Source organism: Lissotriton vulgaris, chromosome 9 (assembly GCF_964263255.1).
Source record: "Lissotriton vulgaris chromosome 9, aLisVul1.2, whole genome shotgun sequence".
NCBI classification, from domain to species: Eukaryota; Metazoa; Chordata; class Amphibia; order Caudata; family Salamandridae; genus Lissotriton; species Lissotriton vulgaris.
In genome coordinates, this window is record NC_141697.1 from 480,034,376 (window position 1) to 480,054,561 (window position 20,186).

The 20,186-nt window shown below is 47.2% G+C and overlaps 1 protein-coding gene across 4 annotated transcripts in view; it reads left to right on the forward strand.

Annotated features, from left to right (window-relative positions):
• PPP2R5E (protein phosphatase 2 regulatory subunit B'epsilon) overlaps positions 1-20,186 on the forward strand; it is a 466,786-nt gene that overhangs the window by 214,791 nt on the left and 231,809 nt on the right. For all 4 annotated transcript variants that reach the window (XM_086937936.1, XM_086937938.1, XM_086937937.1 and 1 more), the window contains exons 9-10: positions 12,342-12,395; positions 12,494-12,544. In XM_086937936.1, the coding sequence (XP_086794062.1) occupies positions 12,342-12,395; positions 12,494-12,544 (105 nt within the window). The remainder of the gene's footprint in view (positions 1-12,341; positions 12,396-12,493; positions 12,545-20,186) is intronic.

The window sequence follows — 20,186 nt, forward strand, 5'->3', positions numbered from 1 at the left end:
TGTAGATGGCATCATGGTCGCCTGGATGACGTCACAGTGCCTACTTGGACGCTGCCCCTGCGCCCTGACGTTAGTTCCTTCTTTTGCCGCACCAGCCTTGTGCAGATCCCGAGAGAGCTACCCCATAGCCACTTTTTGGCTAGCCTGTTTCTGAAGTTTTGTCAGCAACTTTTCGAGTCTATCGACTCTTGGTGTGCGAGGGATGTCCCAACGTCGGACCGATTTCAAGCCTTGCTGGTCTTGTCACAGGATGTCATCAGTGACTGATCCGCAATTCGTACGCTTGTGATTTCTGGAGCATGACCACGACTCAGTCATGCTCTGACTACAGGGCCACAAATCATAAGACTTGGCAGGACTGGTCCCGGAAGTTGTTGAAGGTCCGGCTGTCCGCTCTGTGTCGCTCCCAGTCTCGTTCAAGAGGAAGGGCACAAGGCTGTTTGCAGAGCCCCCACTCCTTGTCGCACTGCCGGCACGCCTCCAGGCCCCCGGCGCTTTCTCCCCCCGCCGGTGCTACAGAGGAGGGAGCGTCCTATGTTGTGGTGGTGTGAAGAGCGGCTGAGGTCTTAGGCCTTGAGCTCCCTTCAGTGGCAGTCAGAATAACCTCCTGACAGAGGTGCTTCAGCCTGCGGCATCCACTTCTGAAACCCTATTGCCGTTTAAAGAAGCCCTTACTGATGTCCTCCTGGGCACCTGTTCCAAGCCCAGCACATGGGCTCCTGTGGTCGAGGATGCCCACTGCCCGGCCCCGGGCGACCCAGTGTTCCTAAACCAACACCCTTCTCTAGAGAGCTTGTGGTCCAAGCCTCTTCTTCAAGGGCACATTCGCTTCTGCCCCTCCTGATATGGAATCCAGGAAGCTGGACCATCTTGGGAAGCGTATGTTCTCTTCCTCCAGCTTGGCACCTCTGTCCATGACTACTGCGTGCCTCTTGGGCTGATACTCCCATACCATCTGGGATACGGTTGTGTAGGTGCTGCCTCAGTGCCCAGAGGATGCCCGGGCCGTTCTCTCCTAGACAGTGGCTGATGGGAGAGACGTAGCCAAATTCATGATCAGATGTGGACTGTATACCACCGACTCACAAGGGCAGAAAGATTGCCATGTCAGTAGTCCTTAGTGTGGTTGAGGACATATGGCTTTTCAGGTTATGTCCAGTCCGCTTTGGTGGACATGCCCTTTGATGGCCAACGTCTCTTTGGCAACAAAGCAGACCCGGCGCTGGAGCGCTTGAAAGATTCTCTATCTACGACCAGATCTTTGGACCTCGCTGCTCCTTCTCGCCCACTCCAGTATGCTTTTCGTCTCTTTCATGGCTACGAAACAGGCATTCAACCATGTACAGCTCAGTGTAGCCACCAGCTCACGCAAGCTGCCCAGCATCTGCTTGACAGCGGATGTGGGACCCAGCGACCTTTCAGGTCTTGGAGCCAGCGGGCGAGCCAGTCCAACCTCAAACCTTCCTAGTCCGACGTTTCAGGCCCATCAAAGGCCAGTGGTAGGCAGGAATCGTCGTCATCTCCTCCACTGGCAATCCATCAGGTCGGACAGGTTGGTTTTGCAAATCATCCAAAGATGCTACTTCTAGACTACCCCACTCTCCATGTAACCGCCTTTCTATCGCATGTCGGAGATTCATTTGCTGCTTCTCCACCAGAAAGTCTCAGCTCTTTTCCAAGGGAGTATAGAGAGGGTTCCTGCGCTAAAAGTAGATCGTGGTTGCTATTCAACAAGCCTTCAGGCCACTCTGGATCGAGTCAGCCTGCCATTGGGGCTGAAACCAAAACCCGGCACCCAAAAAGAAACCATCCTCTTCCTCCATACCGACCACTAGCTCGGCACCGAAACATACTGGGACCGACCCTTTGACTCCGAAGAAGTCATCAGAACCAAGTAAAAGCCACTTCCAAATGTATGGTCTCTCAACCTTCGGCACCGAAAAAACCTTCGGAACCTAAACAATCAACCAGTTTCGCAAACTCCTTCAGATAAAAAAAAACCTCACGCTTCTAAGCCAAAATAGCCTAAATCTACTCAAGATTCCGTGCCACGTAAACCTTCGGAACCGAAAAAGTTGGCCCCTGAAGAACAACCTACACCAGAAGAGCGTTTTCAACCGGATCCCACCCAAAAAACTCTTCTAAAGGACCCAAAAACAGGTCAACTGACTCTCCGTTCCAAAAAGAGACCAATGGACAAGCCTCTACCGGCTCTATCTCCGCAAAAGAGGGACATCGCAGCATCTCCTCTAAGACTCCCTTCTCCACCTCCTCCCCCTCTAACTCCCCCTCCACACAACTCCCCTATTCCATCTCCACTCCCCTCACCATCTCCACTCCCCTCACCATCTCCTCTCCCCTCACCATCTCCTCCGCCAGATGATGACGACACCTCTAAGGACGGGGGGTGGGGACTGTGCAGACGATTAATCACTAGGGGATCCTGGGCACCTTACAGCCCAGACCCATAGGACGATTATAATACAACAGATGTCCCAAATGTACCCCAAGAGGATGTCTATCCCTCTAGACCTTGCCCTCCAGAGGACACCATGGGTTTCAACCAGCTCGTTCACAGAGCTGCACAATACCATGGGGTAGATCTACATACAGACCCTGTAGAGGAGGATTTCTTAATAGACACATTTGATACAGCCCAAAGGTCCACTTCCGTGCTACCTATGTTAAAAGGGGTAATTAAACACGCATCTGAGGTGTTCAGAGATCCTGTTAGGGTTATTAATCCCAGAATAGAAAAGCAATACAAATCTGACTCAACAGACCCTGTTTACACCAAAGTACAAATACCATTGGATTCTTTAGTGGTCTCCAATGCCAGAAAAAGGGCCAACTCACGAACGTCAGGCGATGCTCCACCTCCCGACAGGGAATCAAAGTTCTTGGACGCTTCTGGTAAATGTACAGCGTCACAAGCAGCAAACATATGGCGAATCGCAAACACACAAGCTTTGCTGGTGAGATACGATAGGGCACACCATGACTAGCTAGAGACCCTATTACAACACCTTCCTCACAAATACAAAACAAAAGCTAACAACCTTATACAAGAGGGTGAACTCATAACAAACACCTCCATTAGTTGCGCTCTAGATGTGGCAGACACCGCCTCACAACCCATTAACATGAGTTTCCTTCTACGTAGAGACGCATGGCTACACATTTCAGGTTTTAAACCAGAAGGCTAGACTACCATACTTAACCAGCCATTTGATCAAAAACAGATTTGACCCAGATGGGGACTCCTCTCTAGAGAAGATTAAAAAAGATACCCACATTGCTAAATTAATGGGAGCCTTGCAATCGCAGTCTGCAAAGGCAGTGTGTGGGTGGCATGTTGCAGTGCCCCTAATGGTGGCACAAGAGGTGCTGCAGCCCTTAGAGGTCTTCTCTGGTCACAATGCCCAGGGTACCTAGGGTACCATTTACCAGGGGCTGACATGTGACAAGAGATGCCAATTGGGTTTCATTTTCCATACAGTTTTAGGGAAGGAACACAGGCCCTGGGCACCTGAATGGCAGGAGCCCAGGGCACACTCAGTCAAAGCACATCAGCAATTCAGCAAAAAGTGGGGGCATACCAATGCAAGAAAGATGGCACTCACACAAGGGTAGAGGCAATCCAACAATACTGGCTCTGCCCCTACCCAATGACCTCCCTCCATTCCCCCCGAACCATTCCACTCCGGTTGGGGGAAGATTGATACAATTTGTACCTGTCTGGAACAACATCACTACTGTTAGAACTGGGATTTCTGGTTGGCTAAGGTTTACGCCAAAGTCAGGCAGAAACCACCATTCTAGTCAGGGCAAGGGAGTCACACTCCAAGATAACCCCTGCTCACCCCCTTGGTAGCTTGGCACGAGCAGACAGGCTTATCCCGAAGGCAATGTGTAAAGCATTTGCGCACGCACACAACAGCAACAACATCCTAGGCACACCACAAAAGGAACTCCACACAAGGTTATATAAAAATAACTTTTGTATTGTCAAAACACATCAGATAGTAATCACACAATATACATTGTGCCAACTGGCTCGGTTAATATTCACAAGGGATTATTTACACCAGGACAGGGCCACGTGGGCCACTGTCAGAATCAGCACTTAGTAGAACTAGCACTTAGAATAACTGTCACACTAAATAACAATTATAGATCACAACCAGTAACCACTGGTAACAGGTAGGTACACACTACGCAATACTAATAACCATAGGCATAGATCACGCATGGATACATAACCTCTCTAGTATAAACTATACTAGGCCAAACTACCTCCTAAGCATGAAAACACAGAGGTATCCCAGGCATGATGGCATTGCACATTACGCCTAACTCACATTTAGGCCTAACCATTATAAATACTGTAGGCCATCTCTCACTAGTCTAAACACATTAGACTCTGCCTCCTAAGAATAAATCACATTTAGGAGCATAACTCACAGTGAAACATAATCTCACTAACATAAACCTCCACAGGAAAAACCCTCTCTAGAGGTATCAATACAGGGTGCGTAAAACATACTAAATGCATTGCATTTCCTAGCACCACATCACTGTAGCGCATAAAACACATTAAGCAAATACCATCATAACAAAGGGTAAAATCACACTGTGCAAAAATCACATTAGGGCCTTGCGCCCTATCTATATACCAATCCCCTTGGCCAACTGGCCATCTCAAGAAGGGGCACCGCCAGTTTGCCCCGACGCCCCCCCCCCTCTCCTCTCGTGCCGCGATCGGCACAAACAAATACCCCCGGGGAGTCCCCCAGCCCTTCTGCACTTACCGGGCTACTCTTAGGAGACTTTTCCAGCGCTGGGGTCGTCCTCCGCGGGGCTCTTGAACACTCTGAGAGCCCCGCGCACCGGAAACAGGAACATGCTTCCACAAGCGCTGGGCCAATCCCAGCGCGTCCTCTCAGATGAGCCCCCTCTGACGCGGCACTGCTCCCGGCTAGGCCAATCCCAGCGCGGCCTCACGGGACGAGCCTCCCACAGTCAGCCAATGACTGCGCGACTTCTCTGGCAACCTCCTGCGGCAGCCCAATGCCAGCACAGCCTCCTCAGTGATGCCAGTGGCCCCGGGGCTGATGGCGGAGAGTTTCTTCAAGGTTCTTTGTCGATTCTTTGACCCGGGCAGCGGCGATTTCACCAGCAGCACACCGCGGGGTGAGCACCCGCTCTAGTTTTAAGCGCCAAAACGGGGTGGGCACCCGTGATATCAATAAATGATTCAACAACGCAGGGTGGGCTCCTGCGATGAAAGGGGCCACAGGAGCAATCCCTGCCAGGGAGATTCCCTCGATAAGGGCTGCAGCACCGCGCTGCTCAGCCCCCCGCCTTTCCCTTCCCTAGGGACATTAAATCAAAGAGCCCAGGCCCAAAAATAAGGCACAGAAAGGTTGTAACAAGCCTCGGTAAAATATAAAATGGAGGCAATAGGTCCCAGAAGCCTTTGAGCATCAAGGTAGAGCACAACAGCTCCCAGCATAGGAACAAGTCCTCCAGCATCCAGGGGCAGGGTATCCAGGGGCTGGGCAGGGCCCAGGGAGGCAAGCCTTCCCCTGGGCCCCGGCAGCAGCACGCCCCTGGCAGATTCAAGTCTGGAACAAGAACATTTTCAGGGTGTCACAGCACCCTTTTTATACACAAAAATCCCTTTGTCTAGCAGGGTGTAGGCAATGTGAGAACCAGTTACAACTGGTTATGGGGAACTCCTTTCACTGGCCAGGCTAGGGACATCAGATGCACCACAGGGGGTGGAGCCAGCATTGTGGAGGGAAATCCCCGCCCTATTCAGGTCCCAGGTGTACCCCTCCCTCACATCAGCATGCTAATCTCTCCATTCACCACCGGGGCAGACCCATCCTGACTTCTGGAGCCAGGCTCACCAGCTAGCTCCAGCCAATTACACGTCAAACACAAATTACACAAACATGCCAACTTCTAGAAGTGGCACTTCCACACTAAACACAATCATGCCTCATACATCATTGTGCAGCAGTCAATCTCACGAGTTCGCACATACCAATCTCGACCCTGCACTCCCCACACATCAGGAACTACCATGGTCATACATATTCCCCATGCATTCCTATGGGAGGGCAGGTCACTCTCACCACACACACAGAGAGCGCACGCACTTTACACTGGACCACAGTGAAAAAGTGCGCAGGGACCCAAAATCACTAACACCAGGTTACAGAAACAGGCTAGGCAAAAGCAAAAAGTTTCGGGCTGAACCTGCTGAAAAGGGCCGGGTCCAACAACTACCGTCAGGTGGGTGAGACAAATCATTCAATCAGGTATTTGTTTAGAACTCACCTATACCCCCTCCCCCCTCCCCCCCCCCCCCCCCCCCCCCAAAAAACATACCACCCAGACAGTGCCCAATGCTGTGTTATGTTATGTTATAGTGATTTACTCGTGAGTATCCTGGCGCGCAAAGTTACCATGACCTGCCGGAGCAAGGAGTTTGATTGAACCAGCTGGTTAAAAAGGAAAGTTTTAAGTTGTTTTTTAAAAAGCCTAGAGTCCTGAATATATTGTAATTCCAGGAGAAGGGAGTTCCATGCTGTAGCTGTTTTTACGGAGCGGGACTGACCTCCAAGCCGCATCCTCCGGAATCTGGGAATCACCATCCGGCGTTGGGTGGCTGAGCGTATACACCTACTGGGAGCATAGAAGGCAAAATGCTTCCTATGATACATTGGTCCAAGTCCATGCAGGGCTCTGTGGGTCAGAGTGAGGGCTTTGAATTGCACTCTGTGGGCCACAGGAAGCCAGTGTAGGTCGCCAAGATGCTGTCTTACGCTTGATCTTCTAGAGCTGTTGAACAGAAGTCTAGCCGTGGCATTCTGAATGGTCTGCAATTTTTTTTAACAGCCCGGAATGCCAATGCAAAGGGCATTCCCATAATCAATGCGAGAGAATAAGAGCCCGGGCAACCATTTCCTTAGCAGGCCTAGGGAGCAGGGGGAAGAATCTTCTTAGTGATTTAAGAGAGCCAAAGCACACTCCAGTGAGTTTCTTAATTTCCACAGAAAACCAACAGTCTTCTCCAAACCATACCCCCAAGTTCTTTGCTGGGACGCCCTCAGAGTTGGGTTGAGAGAAGTCAGGTGGCCACAGAGATTCTCTAAAGGCAGGCGGACACATACCGTAGAGAAGGACCTCCGAATTGTCAGAGTCCTTCCAGGTAAATAGGAGCTGGGTGTCGTCAGCATAAGCTATTATTTTTGCTCCCAGCTTCTCAGCCAGAAAAATCAACGGAGTCAGGTAGATATTAAAAAGCAAAGGGCTCAAAGTAGAACACTGTGGGACTCCAGTAGATATTTTCCTGGCAGCCGATGAGAAAGGTGGCATCCAGACCTGCTGGGTGCGTTCTTCAAGAAAAGATTTCAGCCAATCCCAAGCGGGCCCACAATGCCAATATTTGAGAGTCAAGTAAGAAGTAATTGGTGGGGCACCGTATCGAAGGCGGCAGAGAGATAGAGTAACACCAGAGCTGCTCTGCCGCCCGCGTCCAGACATTCCCTGATCGCCTCAGCCATTTCCACCAGTGCAGTCTCTGTGCTATATGTTGCCCTAAAGCCGGATTGCGCCGAGTGAAGAACACTGGATGCTTCCATAAAGGCCTCAAACTGTCGAAAAACCACCTTTTCGCAAACCTTAGACAGTGCCTGGAGGAGAGATAAGGTAATAGCTGGCGAGTTTAAGCGGATCTAATTAATGTTTTTTAAAAAGTGGTTGAAGCTTAGCCTTTTTCCAAATCGGGGGTCCAGTAGTAGTCTGTAGGGATAGATTAATAATCGTGGTAACCTCTGGATAGACCACCTCAGCAACCCCTGCCAAAACTCTAGCTGGACAAGGGTCAGTTGGATTGCCCGACTTGAGAGATTTGAGAATGGCCAATGAATCAGACCCACCTATGGGCATTAACTTCATAAATGGAGAAGCAAAAGGGGTGGGGACTGAGGGGGGCAGAGGAAAAAGATCCCTTGACTCCCGGGTACCCGTCCCCAGGCTGTCTTGAATAGTCTGTATTTTTTCAATAAAGAAAGAAGACCGCTCCTCGCACCATTGCAATGAGGCTGGAAGGGCTGATTGTTCAGCGCAAGGAGTCAGAAAGCTTCTAACAATGGAGAAAATCTCCTTACTGTTGTTATTTACCTTAGCAATCTGCTCTGCATAAAAACTACTCTTCGCCTCCCTAATGGCTGCATAGTAGTCGCTCTGGGCTTTGCGAAGATCAGTTTTGGCCAGGGGGCAATACTCCAGACGCCAGCACCGTTCAAGTTTTTTACAACCCAATTTGAGCTCTCTAAGAGAATCAGAGTACCAGGTTTTAGGTGGAAGCAATGTCATCAGAACATTTATCGCTGCTAAAGCAAGAGGTACTTTCCCTCCTACAAAAACATGCAATAGAACTAGTTCCCCTGCATCAACAAAATACAGGGGTTTACTCCCTCTACTTTCTCTTTCCAAAAAAGGACGGATCCCTGAGACCCATCTTGTACCTCAGACCCCTAAACCTTTACATTCAGTCAGACCATTTTCACATGGTCACACTTCAACAAGTCCTTCCTCTTCTCTCACAAGGCGATTTCCTTGCCACCCTAGACCTAACTGACGCCTACTTCCATATTCCCATTCACATCTCTCACAGAAAATATTTGAGGTTCGTTGTGGACGGTCAGCATTACCAATTCAAAGTACTCCCATTCGGAGTCACCACAGCACCCAGAGTTTTCACAAAATGTCTGGCGGTAGTTGCGGCTCACCTAAGATGACAGCAAATTCACGTCTTTCCATACTTAGACGAGTGGCTCATAAAGGCCAATTATTACAACCGGTGTGTACATCACACCTACGCCACAATACAACTACTCCATGACTTAGGGTTTACCATAAACCACGCAAACTCTCATCTACAACTGTCCTGTATACAACAGTACCTAGGTGCCACAAAAAACACATTAAAATCGCTTGCATATCCCAGTTCACCTAGGTTAGCAAGCATACAAAGCCTCATAACCAAATTTCAGCCGCAATACTCTCTTCTAGCTCAAGTGTTCATGCAGTGAATAGGGACGATGGCCTCTTGCATATTCTTAGTACCTCATGCAAAATTCCAGATGCATCCATTACAGGAATGCTTAGCACGTCAGTGGAACCAAGCTCGAGGTCAGCTGACCGATCTGGTGTTGGTGGACAGCCGCACACATCGCTCTCTGCAGTAGTGGAACACCCAAAACCTTTCCATGGAGCAACTGTTCCTCGAGCCAGTTCCACAAATAGTGCTAAAAGCGGACGCAATGCTTTCCGGCTGGGGAGCTCATCTATTACATCACACCATACAGGGCACATGGACACCTCAACAAAAGTTACTCCACATCAATCACCTAGAGTTACAAGCCATATTCCTAGCGTTAAAGTCAGTCCAGGAACAAATATCCGGCAAAGCTGTCCTAGTCCGCACAAACAATGACAGCAATGTACTACATACAAAAACAAGGCGGGACACACTCCCTACAGCTCTCTCAACTAGCACAAAGCACATGGAGATGGGCTATTCCTCAGAACATTGTTCTCCTAGCCCAACACGTTCCAGGAGTCCAGAACAACATAGCAGATCTGTTAAGTCGACAGACGCAACAGATTCACGAGTGGGAACTTCATCCGTAAGTTCTTAAACTATTTTCCAGTTGTGAGGGCAGCCAGAGATAGATCTCTTTGCCACACATTAAAACGCCAAATGCCCAAGCTTCGCCGCCAAATATCCACACCCATTGTCCAAAGGTAATGCGATGGGGATGAGTTGGTCAGGCACTGGTGGTGAGCAAACTGCAGCAACACTCACTGACTCATCATAGTTGCTCCAACATGGGCCAGACAACCTTGGTACACCACATTGCTGGAGCTATCTGTAGTCCCGCATCAAAACTACACCTCTCCCCATGCCTCTTAACCCTGAACCATGAAGAGATCAGACGCCCAAACCCAGCACAGCTTAAACCAACAATCTGGCTCCTGAGGTCTTAGAATTTGCCTACCTTAACCTTCCCCCTGACTGTATGAACGTCATCAGAGAAGCTAGATGCCCCAGCACTAGAGCTTGCTATGCAGCCAAGTGGAAAAGATTCGTAATATACTGTAACTACAACACCATCAATCCTTTAGATGTGTCTATTCAACACATCATAGGTTATCTACTACATCTCCAAAAGTGTAATCTAGCATACATGTCTATTAGGTTACACCTCGCTGCCATAGCAGCCTACTTACAAAATAGACATTTGTCACTATTCAGAGTACCTGCGATCAAAGCATTTAAGGAAGGCCTCAAAAGAATAATTCCTCCCAGGGTACCACCCTCACCTGTGTGGAATTTAAACATTGTTCTCGCAAGACTAATGGGCCCTCCATTTGAACCAATGCACAAAATGCGAGTTACAATTTCTTACATGGAAAGTCACTTTCCTGGTGGCCATTACTTCCCTTAGAAGAGTCAGTGAACTACAAGCACTAACTATTCCGGAACCATTTTTACAACTCCATCATAACAAAGAGGTTCTCAGAACAAATCCAAAATTCCTCCCTAACATTTCTCCCTTTCATCTCAATCAGTCTGTGGAATTGCCAATATTTTTCTCGCAACCACAGACAGTCACAGAAAGACCTCTTCATACACTAGACGTAAAAAGAGCACTCCTTTATTACATTGACAGAACAAAACCTTTTCACAAGACACAACAACTTTTCGTGTCCTTCTCACCACCACATAAAGGCAACCCCATCTCAAAGTGTGGAATTGCAAGGTGGATTGTCAAATGCATACAAATTTGCCATCACAAAGCAAAAAGTACATGATCTATTCCACCTAAAGCCCACTCTACCTGAAAGATAAGGGCTTCAATGGCATTTTTAGGGAAAAGTCCCTTAGATGACATCTGCAAATCAGCTACATGGTTTTACACCGCACCCATTCAGAAAGCACTATTGTGTAGATGTGGAGGCAAATCAACAGGCTACTATATGCCAGACTGTACTCAAAACACTATTTCAAACAACTGCAACAGGTACTGGTGGTAGCCGCTAAAGAGGGGGACTGCTATACAATCTATGCATAGTGTGTGATCTGCAGCTCATATGCCTTGAACGGAAAATGCTTCTTACCAGTATGCATCTTCTCTTGGCATGTAGAGCTGCAGATCCACACACGCCCACCCACCTCCCCAGCTACCTTTATCTGTTCCAGTATTATCTTATTTAGGTAAAGCATACATGGGCATCTTTTCTGTTTCTCACAAAACTCTATAATTTCCCTGTTGGCGAAAAAACAATCTGAAGATGGAGCCGATGCCCGTGCGCCCTACTGTCCAAAGGGGGATTCACCTATCTTGTAACTGCCAAAGACTTTTCCAATACAACAAGTGCAAACATCTGGGCCCAACACCAGATGGCGATCTATACATAGTGTGTGGATCTGCAGCTCTACATGCCAAGAACATATGCATACTGGTAAGTAGCATTTTCCTTTCTCCTTATTGAATGGCAGGAAGTTTATAGAACCTTAATGGATTTGGGCATTTTGTTTAGTACACTTCACTTTATTGAACTTTAGACAGTTAATACGTGATTAGGTTTTAGGGTTCATTGTTTGACTATAGAAATGCCTAATACAGGGCCTATTGACTGGGAAGGTAGAGCACCCAAATTGTACCCGTGCAGTTTGAATAATATAAATACTTGATATTTACCCTCAAACTTTCAGAGATCAGTTAAGGGGGTTACTGTTTTCCTGACTTATAAAATACTTGCTTTTCAGAAGCCTTTTTCACCAAAAGATTTCATTATAGAATAATGATTTTTAAATGGGGGTTGCATATGAAAAATATATCTAATATAATATGTATTTTTAAAGAGCATATCATCGTGGGCTTTTTGACACAGATGTTTATTACTCCACTCAGTAGTGCTTTTTAAATCAACCTGAAGGATGAATGCTGGGTGAACCCTTTGGGATTTGGACCTGCGACAATTGGGTCAAACAGTATTGCCTGTGGTGAATGCCTAGGTCCGCTAAGCCAATAGACCAAGCAGTTTGTAGCTTTCTTAAATCAAGGTCAGCTTACATACCTCATTGCTTCTCATACATACACTGACTGTTGCAGTTAAAAATATATGAACTCAAAGACCCCCTGTGCAGTTGAGGAATAGTATTCATAATCTCAAACTGTTGATACTTTTACAATGCTATTGAGGTTTTCTTTTAATCTTTTATTCATTCTGATTATTATATTTTTATGTTCCAGCTTGCATACTGTATAGTACAGTTTTTGGAGAAAGATCCATCACTTACAGAACCGGTAAGTATTGTCTGGTAGAACGTTCAATTTGCAAGCAAAATATGCTTCTTTAAGGATGGAAATTAAGGTTGTGCTTTCTATTTTATTTATTTGTTTAGGTCATTAGAGGTTTAATGAAATTTTGGCCTAAAACTTGCAGTCAAAAAGAGGTAGGTTTTTTTATATTACATTTTTCTTTTTTTTATTTGCAATCATTTTAAGTAGCTTCTCAGCTGTGAAAAACTGTTTGGAAAAAAGTAGAATAAATACAGGATATCCATTCTATATTGCATGAAATATTGGTCAGCACATATGAAAAGGTTGAGCGCGTTTTCAGGCGTCCCAGGGCAGATTGGTTACTGGGCCCAGATTCTGTCATTCAGAGCTTTTTACCACTGATGTCCTGGGGCTTAACCGAACTGTTGAGTTCCAAATGGAGCACATAGTGTACCCTTTTAGCACCTGACCCTCAGGGTAGCAAAGCCTACTGAGGAAGGTAATGTAAATGTTGAGACTTGGAACTCAATCAACCAACCAAAACAATACAATAACTATGTCCTTTCAATGTTTAGTCTTTGAAAATAAGTACTTTATTCACAACATACAACACGTTACCACAGATATCACAGCCAGTTGCAATTTCTACTGGGAATACTACTTCATTTCAGTGTTTAGTGTGGAAGCAGCCTGTTTTTTTCCCATGGGACAATCTCTGTAGTATTTCCCATTCAAAAGTTTGTAATTAGTCCTTTGGGATCTCCTATGTGAGAGCTTGAATTGGGAAGGCTAACCTGATTGTTGGTTAGAACTACTTGCTATTCCATCCTTGTTATGAAGATTTTTGCGCTCTTCCCAGGCGGAACATTTTTGTTATTAGTTTGTGATTGGTGCAGGCAGCGTCTGCATTCTGTGGTATGCACTGCATAGCCTATCGAACATGATGAGGTGTGATCTCGCCCTGTCGAATTGTGCGTGGGCAAAGACTGTTGCGGAGTGTAACAGGAAAGAGGAGGCAATGTTAACTTTATCTGAGAAGGCGGCGATGGAATAGAGGTGCTTGCAACTCATTGAATCTCATTGCTTTTGTTATTCCTTGGACCCAAAGACCAAACACATCGTCCAAATTAGAGAAGTGCCTGCCTCAGGTTATACTTAACTTTTGGGGAAGTCTCATGGTGATGTGGTTCTCCTTCTGGGCATTTGGTATCTTTTGGCTGGACTGCGGACTTTGATCTATTTGTTTAAGAACGTATGGCTTCTTGGAGCTCTTCCTTTCTGCAAAACTCAACTGGACAACAGTTCCTTAGTACCGTCTGTCCACCATATTATATAATCTCGCTTATACCATGAGGTCCAGTACTTGAATTCTAAAAAGAGATCTGGGATGCAAAGCTTCGCTCATAATCCCTTTGCTGACAACACAAAGATCGGGGACAAGTCATACAGGTGTTTCCCTTGAAGATGCAGAACTTCAGCACATCCAGTCTTGGCTCTTTCACAGCCCTTCTCATGATCAATAAGGGAGACACAACTCAAGAATGAGATCTAGATTGAGTTCAATATTGTAAAATTATACTTTGTATTTTAATTTTAAGACCAAGACTTTGTTACAAGGTGAGTACAGTTCAAGTAAACTACTTTTCACGTTCAAAAATCAACAGTAACTATTTGAATAGTTCAAGTCCTTGGGTGGTCATACCCACACGGAGTGCAGGGTCGGTCATGGAGGACAAGGGCACCCATACAGTGCAGATTTTGATACCTTCGCCGCGGTGGTCGATACCGGCAACGTTATTCGCCCTTGTGGTAGGCAGAGACAAGGAGCGGGATAGATTTCAGCAGGCGGCCAACACATTTACTGTCTTGGCTTATGGCAGTTGATGGCTGTAGTTTGGATGGGGTCTGCAATCGTCAGATTGTCATGGACAGATTGCTGTCTGATTGGCGGTGCAGGAGGGGACTGGCAGGGCCACTAGCAGAAGGGGTCTTGGAACTCCGGCCCGGAGCTGTGGGCAACTCGACTCGTGAGGGTCGAAAGTATCTCTCGAGGTCTTGGTGGTCATCCAGTTGCAGGGCTTTCTGTGGGCAGGGCAGAGTCGAGTCGACACAAGTGCCAGTGCTCAACTGCAGTGATTTTTAGGTCTCGCCTGGCCACGCAGCGCGAAAGCGCTCTTGTCAGTGAGATCTGTTGTCACTGACTTGCCTCCCAAGGGAGACAGGAGATGGGCATGCGCAGGACCGTCTGGAAATGTGAACGTGCACATGAACATGCACGTCCAGCCACGCAATGTGCCCATCTCCTGCCCCCCTTCCATCCTCGCAAGCCATGCAATTTCACTATGCGGCACCCTCCCGTTCAACCCCCACTCACCGGGGGACTCTGCGCTGCAGCTGGCTTATGTCTCCCGCCTGACTGGGTTGGGCTCCTTCACGCCGGCTGCTACATGCAGGGCTCCCTCAGCTCACGGGAGCTCCGGACACTTCTTGCTGCGTGCTCCATGCCCAGCCCATCTCCCAGGCAAGGTTGCCAGCACGTATGCTCAGCTCAGGATGTCGTCCGCGCTGTTCACTATCCTGCGCTCGTGTCTCTCCTCTCACTCGCTGGTGGTTGTGACTCCCGCCCCACGGTTATCTTACCCTTCTTTAATCTCTTATCTCAGGTGTAATTCAGCTCATTGATTTCATCTTGTGTCTGCTCCTGCGGTCTGTTCCCTCTCGAGCATGTTTTCTTTTCTGTACAGTCACTCTGTTTGTAGTTGTATGCTGGTTTCCCCCTCCCTTTGTGCTCTCCCCCAGCCTCTCTCAAGCCCCTCACCCTGTTACAGACGCACCGGGATGGGTGTCTTCACTGCACTCGCTGCACATTGCACTGCTCTGCGGCACACCGCAGCGGAGGCCGCTTGTGTATCGAGGGGGGTGCACAGTGCCTGAACCCCGCAACGGCAAAGCCTTGCAATGCAGCCCCGTGCCCTCGGGTACACAGCCCCCTTGTTTACTCACCCCTCGCGTGCATGCGTCCTCGGGGAGTTGTGGCGCTGCCGTCAGCGCGGTGCAAATATTGCACACGAACGCAGGACTGCAATGCAGCTGCAAGGGGTACGTTCACTATACACACCCGGACCCCCAAAACAAGCGAGGGGACTGGCAGTGCCAGAAGGGCACCAACTCACAACTCTCTTTTCAGGAAGAGTAATTTTCTTTCCTTTTTTTCAGGCCTAGCCTTTCATTGGGATTTCTGATTGGGCAGCAGGGACGCCAATCTGTGTAAGGGGTGGGCCAAGGCTGAGGCAGGCTTTGGAAAGTGTGGGGTCTGTAGTTGTGAGGATCACATGCAGAAATGTGATACTTTGTGAACTGTGACTAGATAATGCTCTCTCGGTTGCGCAAGTCACCGGCACCCAACCTTTAGGCAGACAGTGTCTTGCGCAGCTCGAGAACTGAATTACTTGCTAAGCTCCCATAACAGCCAGTAATATACACTCTTATAACCGAAGTGGAAACAGGCAGACATGTAAAGACTTGAGCATACATCATATAAAATGGATAAGTGACATCTACCAGCGTGGTCTCTGAAATTGTACTCAATTAACTTAATTGTTTTGTTTGCTACAAACTTTGCAATACGCATTAATGCAATACCAAAACATGCCTGCACCACTCAAAAAATTATATTGGTTAAACAAGCATTTGCAATGCAATAGGTCTCGCATTTACGCAAGTTTGAGCTATTGGCATTGTAAATGACAATGCCTTTTTATGTTTTGGTTTAAAAAATAAAAATAAAAGGCATTGCCATTTACAATGCCAATAGCTTTAACTCGCGTAAATGCGAGACCTACTGCATTGCAAATGCTTGTTGTAGTTTTTGTGCAGCAGGGAGTGACGTTGACTGGGGCCGGTCCTCCCTGTGGCGGTTCTTGGAGTTTGATTCTTCTTGGACAGGTCCACTGTCCTCGGGAAGTTAGTCTTTATTGAAGGCAGTAGTCCTTCAAGGGGTTTCGGAGGTTGCGCTGCAAGGCAGGTCACAGGGTTTGTCAAAGTTGGAGACAGGCCAGTAGAGCTGGAGCCAAGGCAATTGTCGTCTTCTGGCTTCGGCTGCAGGATATCTTCTTGCTTCGGCTGCAGGATATCTTATTGCTTTTTAGGTCGTCATAGATCTGGGGGTCAGATGTGGGGGAGCCCCCTAAATGCAAAATTTAGGAGATGTTTTAGGGGAGTAGCAGGTAGGGTCATTGGGAGCCTTACCAGGGGTGACTACACCCTCTATTATGCCACCCTCACGTGGGAGGGGACATAAACCTAGCCCTGATTGGTGGGGTTCCCCATCCTCCAGATTGCCTGGACTGAAATGTGTGCTTCACATCACTTTCCCAAACCTGTGGGGTGGGCTTAGCAGAGGTGGGGACACTTCCTATCTTTTCGAATATTCCCGCCGGTTTTCCTGCCAAAAGGGGGGATGTAAACCAGGGGCTGCCATCTGCTGCTAGCAGCAGAGACTAGGGGTGTTGCATTACAAAGGCTGCAGACCTTTGAAACTTCCCTTCTTCGAGCACTGGCCCATCCTGGGACCGGAGGCATGACATCTCTGCCCAGGATGTGCATTGTTTCTAGTCTCTACTCACGGGTCCATAACCATGTCTGGTGGTGGCTGGCTGCCTACGGCAGGCCAGACGAAACTAGGGTTGGTAGGGATACAGGCAACACTCCTGTATTTAGTGAGGTCATCATGATTTGTGGAACTCTAGTAGTCGAGTTCTCAGTTCATATACTCCCTATGGCAATATTAGGAAATTATCCGTCCATGTTGTGGTGAAAAACTCGCAACTCAAGACGTCGTCTTAGTAAATAAGTTGTTAATTTTATGGGAGCACGGGTATTCCGTTTCCTTTTTCCATGTCAGCGCTCACAACATGGACGGATGCCAAATGATTAGAGTATACTGTTAACTCACCACCTGTGCTGAGACACGTCTCGAGTTGCGAGTTCTTACCACTACATAGACCGAGTACCGTATGATCGGAGTATACTGATAACTCACCACCAATGCTGAGAGCCAACTAATGATAGAACATCAGGCTTCCACTGTTTACAGCCTAGAAAATGTTACTTCTGGCAAGCCCTTGGGGGCTTTTTAGAGGCTGTGACCCCCCTCCATCCTGGTCCTGATCAAAGACCCGCAATGACTTTCGAACAATGCAGACCCAGGGTTGAAACGTTGACATTACAATACTTGGACCAGCCATAGGACCCTGCAAAGAGACTCATTCACTTAGTCCGCAGAGTTACCTTAATAAAATCCTGAATCTCTGGCCAACTCTCTCCCCCCCCCTCCTGGTCCCTCCATCACCATTGTATATATTACACCCTGACGATATCACTGAGCACTAAATGTCACATTCTTCACATATTATATGTCACTATGTGCCCTTAACAGCCTTACAAATATTGAAACAAAAGTGTTTATAAATTATGCAATTTATAAAAATTCTTGAAATATCCCGTATGGTTTGGATTTGTGTTTCTTTAGATTAGGCCTGGTTTATTGGGACAAATTTATGTATTAATCTGAGAATTCTCAAAGTAATAGTACGCACCCGACAGAACCAACTGTATAATCTTCTTTACTACCCAGGTTCTTAGGGATATTGGGTTACCACATTGTAACGAAACTGCTAGGTTTTCAGGGGGCACCTCTAAGATGCACTATGGGTGCATATTTTAATAAACCCTCTATTGGCATCAGTATGAATTTATTAAGAGAAGATTTTTGATACCCAAAACCATACGTTTCAGTGAAACCATAATGTTTGCTGGGTAACTCGTAATGACCAGTAAATCTACTTAAGATGACTTCCCTGTTGACTTGTGCTATCTAGCAATACAACTAGACAGTGAAGGGGCATATCTGCTCATGCAGATAGGTCCTCTCATATACTATATTGCACCCTGCCTTCTGGCTATAAGGCCTTCTGCATGGCATACAGGGTTTGTGCCATGTCGTGTTTTTAAATGTGTTCACCATTTCTTGCAGCTTGCAATGTCCGTCCGAATGAGTTTGGTGGTGGGTCCCTTAGGGTGGCACGGTACATGCTGCAGCCCCTAAGAACGCTCTTTAGTCCCTATGCCCTAGGGATTAGGGCTACCATTTACTAGGGTCTTTCAGAGGTGCTAAAGGTCTTGCTAGTTGGGGATCAATTTAAGTTACCTTGTTTTAGGAAAAGATCACTGGGCCCGGGACCTGGATAGCAGGAATGTAGTGTAATTTAGTCAAAATTGCATCAAATACCCGGCAAAAAGTGGCAGTGACCAAGTCAAAAAGGGGCACTTTCATACAGAGACCGTTACTTGGTATTGACTTACCTGTTGTGTACTTCCTTTAAGTCAATGTACAGCTGCCTGTTGAGCATTCTGACCTGAAGGATTGTCTTCAGCTCGTTTCGTTAGTGAACTCCAATCTCTGTTGATACAATCCCCTACACCACTTATTTTCTTGCCAAACTGATGCTGAGGACGAAGGGTGGCCTTCTTACCAAACTTCGTGACTCTGCTTCACAACGGGCAATCCATCACTCTCCCAACATTCTTTGCCTCACCTCACCCCTCGAAGGAAAAGAGGCTCTATAATTTGGACACCAAAACCGCTTTAAATCTTTACAGTAATTGTGCAAAGGACCATCAGATTTACAATGATCTTTTTGTGTATTTCTCTTGGAGAAAGAAAGGCGCCGAGACGCCGAAGGGTATTCGCCGCGCTCTACAAGTGTCAAAAAATAAATAAATAAATAAATGAATATGCAGAAGTGGACTCTATTAGGTGGATAGTCCTCTGCATTATGATCTGGTATGCTTTGGCCAAAAAGCAGCCACCTGAATTTCTGAGAGCTCATTCCACTATGATTCTGGCTTTCATTACTGTGCTGGCTCTCCAAGTGCCTGTCCTGATATCAGTCAGGCTGTGACATGGGCATTCGTGCATATGTTCACAAAGCATTGTCAAAAAGGAAGGGCATTTTGTCCGTTTGATCCTGCAAGATTTTTTAACTGAGCCTTCTAAACAGACCCTCCATATTTGAGATTTACTGCTTTGGTATCTATTCTAAAGGTGAGGAATGAATATGCAGTTAGAAGTATCCATCAGAAGAACAAGTTAATTACCATCAGTAGCTCTTTTTTTAGTAGAGAACTGTCTCCCAATGCCCTGTGGTTGTGCCTATAGGCGGCTCCACTCTGTCACTTCCAGTGTAGAACCAGGCTGTTGTGTTGCTGTCTCCACCTAGCAGCATCTGTGAGCAATGCTATGAAACTTTTCCAGGTCCAGTCTGGCCCTGGGGAATGTTCTAAATGTGAGGAATCTGTGGTCCATCAAAAAGAGTGTTACCAATAGTGTTATGTAGGTACGGTGCATAAAGTGAACAAGCATGAGCTTTAATCTAGCATTGCTGGAAATGGACTTTACTAAGCTGCACATTCTGGCGAAACAGGCGGTCTGTCTTCCAACATGGCCGTGTACAAATGTTTGACCAGGTGTACCCCTGCTCCCATCTCCAGCAGAGCCTGGAAGGTGTGTGAACTCGGTGGGGCAACGAGAAGTGAGGTCCGTATATCTCTAGTCGTAGCCGAGAGGCTGGCATGTTGGGAGAAGTGTGCCATTCCAAATTAAAACTGACTTGAGGCGGCTTCAAAGGATATGAATTCTTTGTTAGGAAACAGGTCCCCCAAGGTTTCACACTCACCATCCTGCCAAGGGGACATATTCACCTAGTTTTTGACTGCTATGAATGCCAAGTAGGTCCCAGAATACAAACTCCCTTG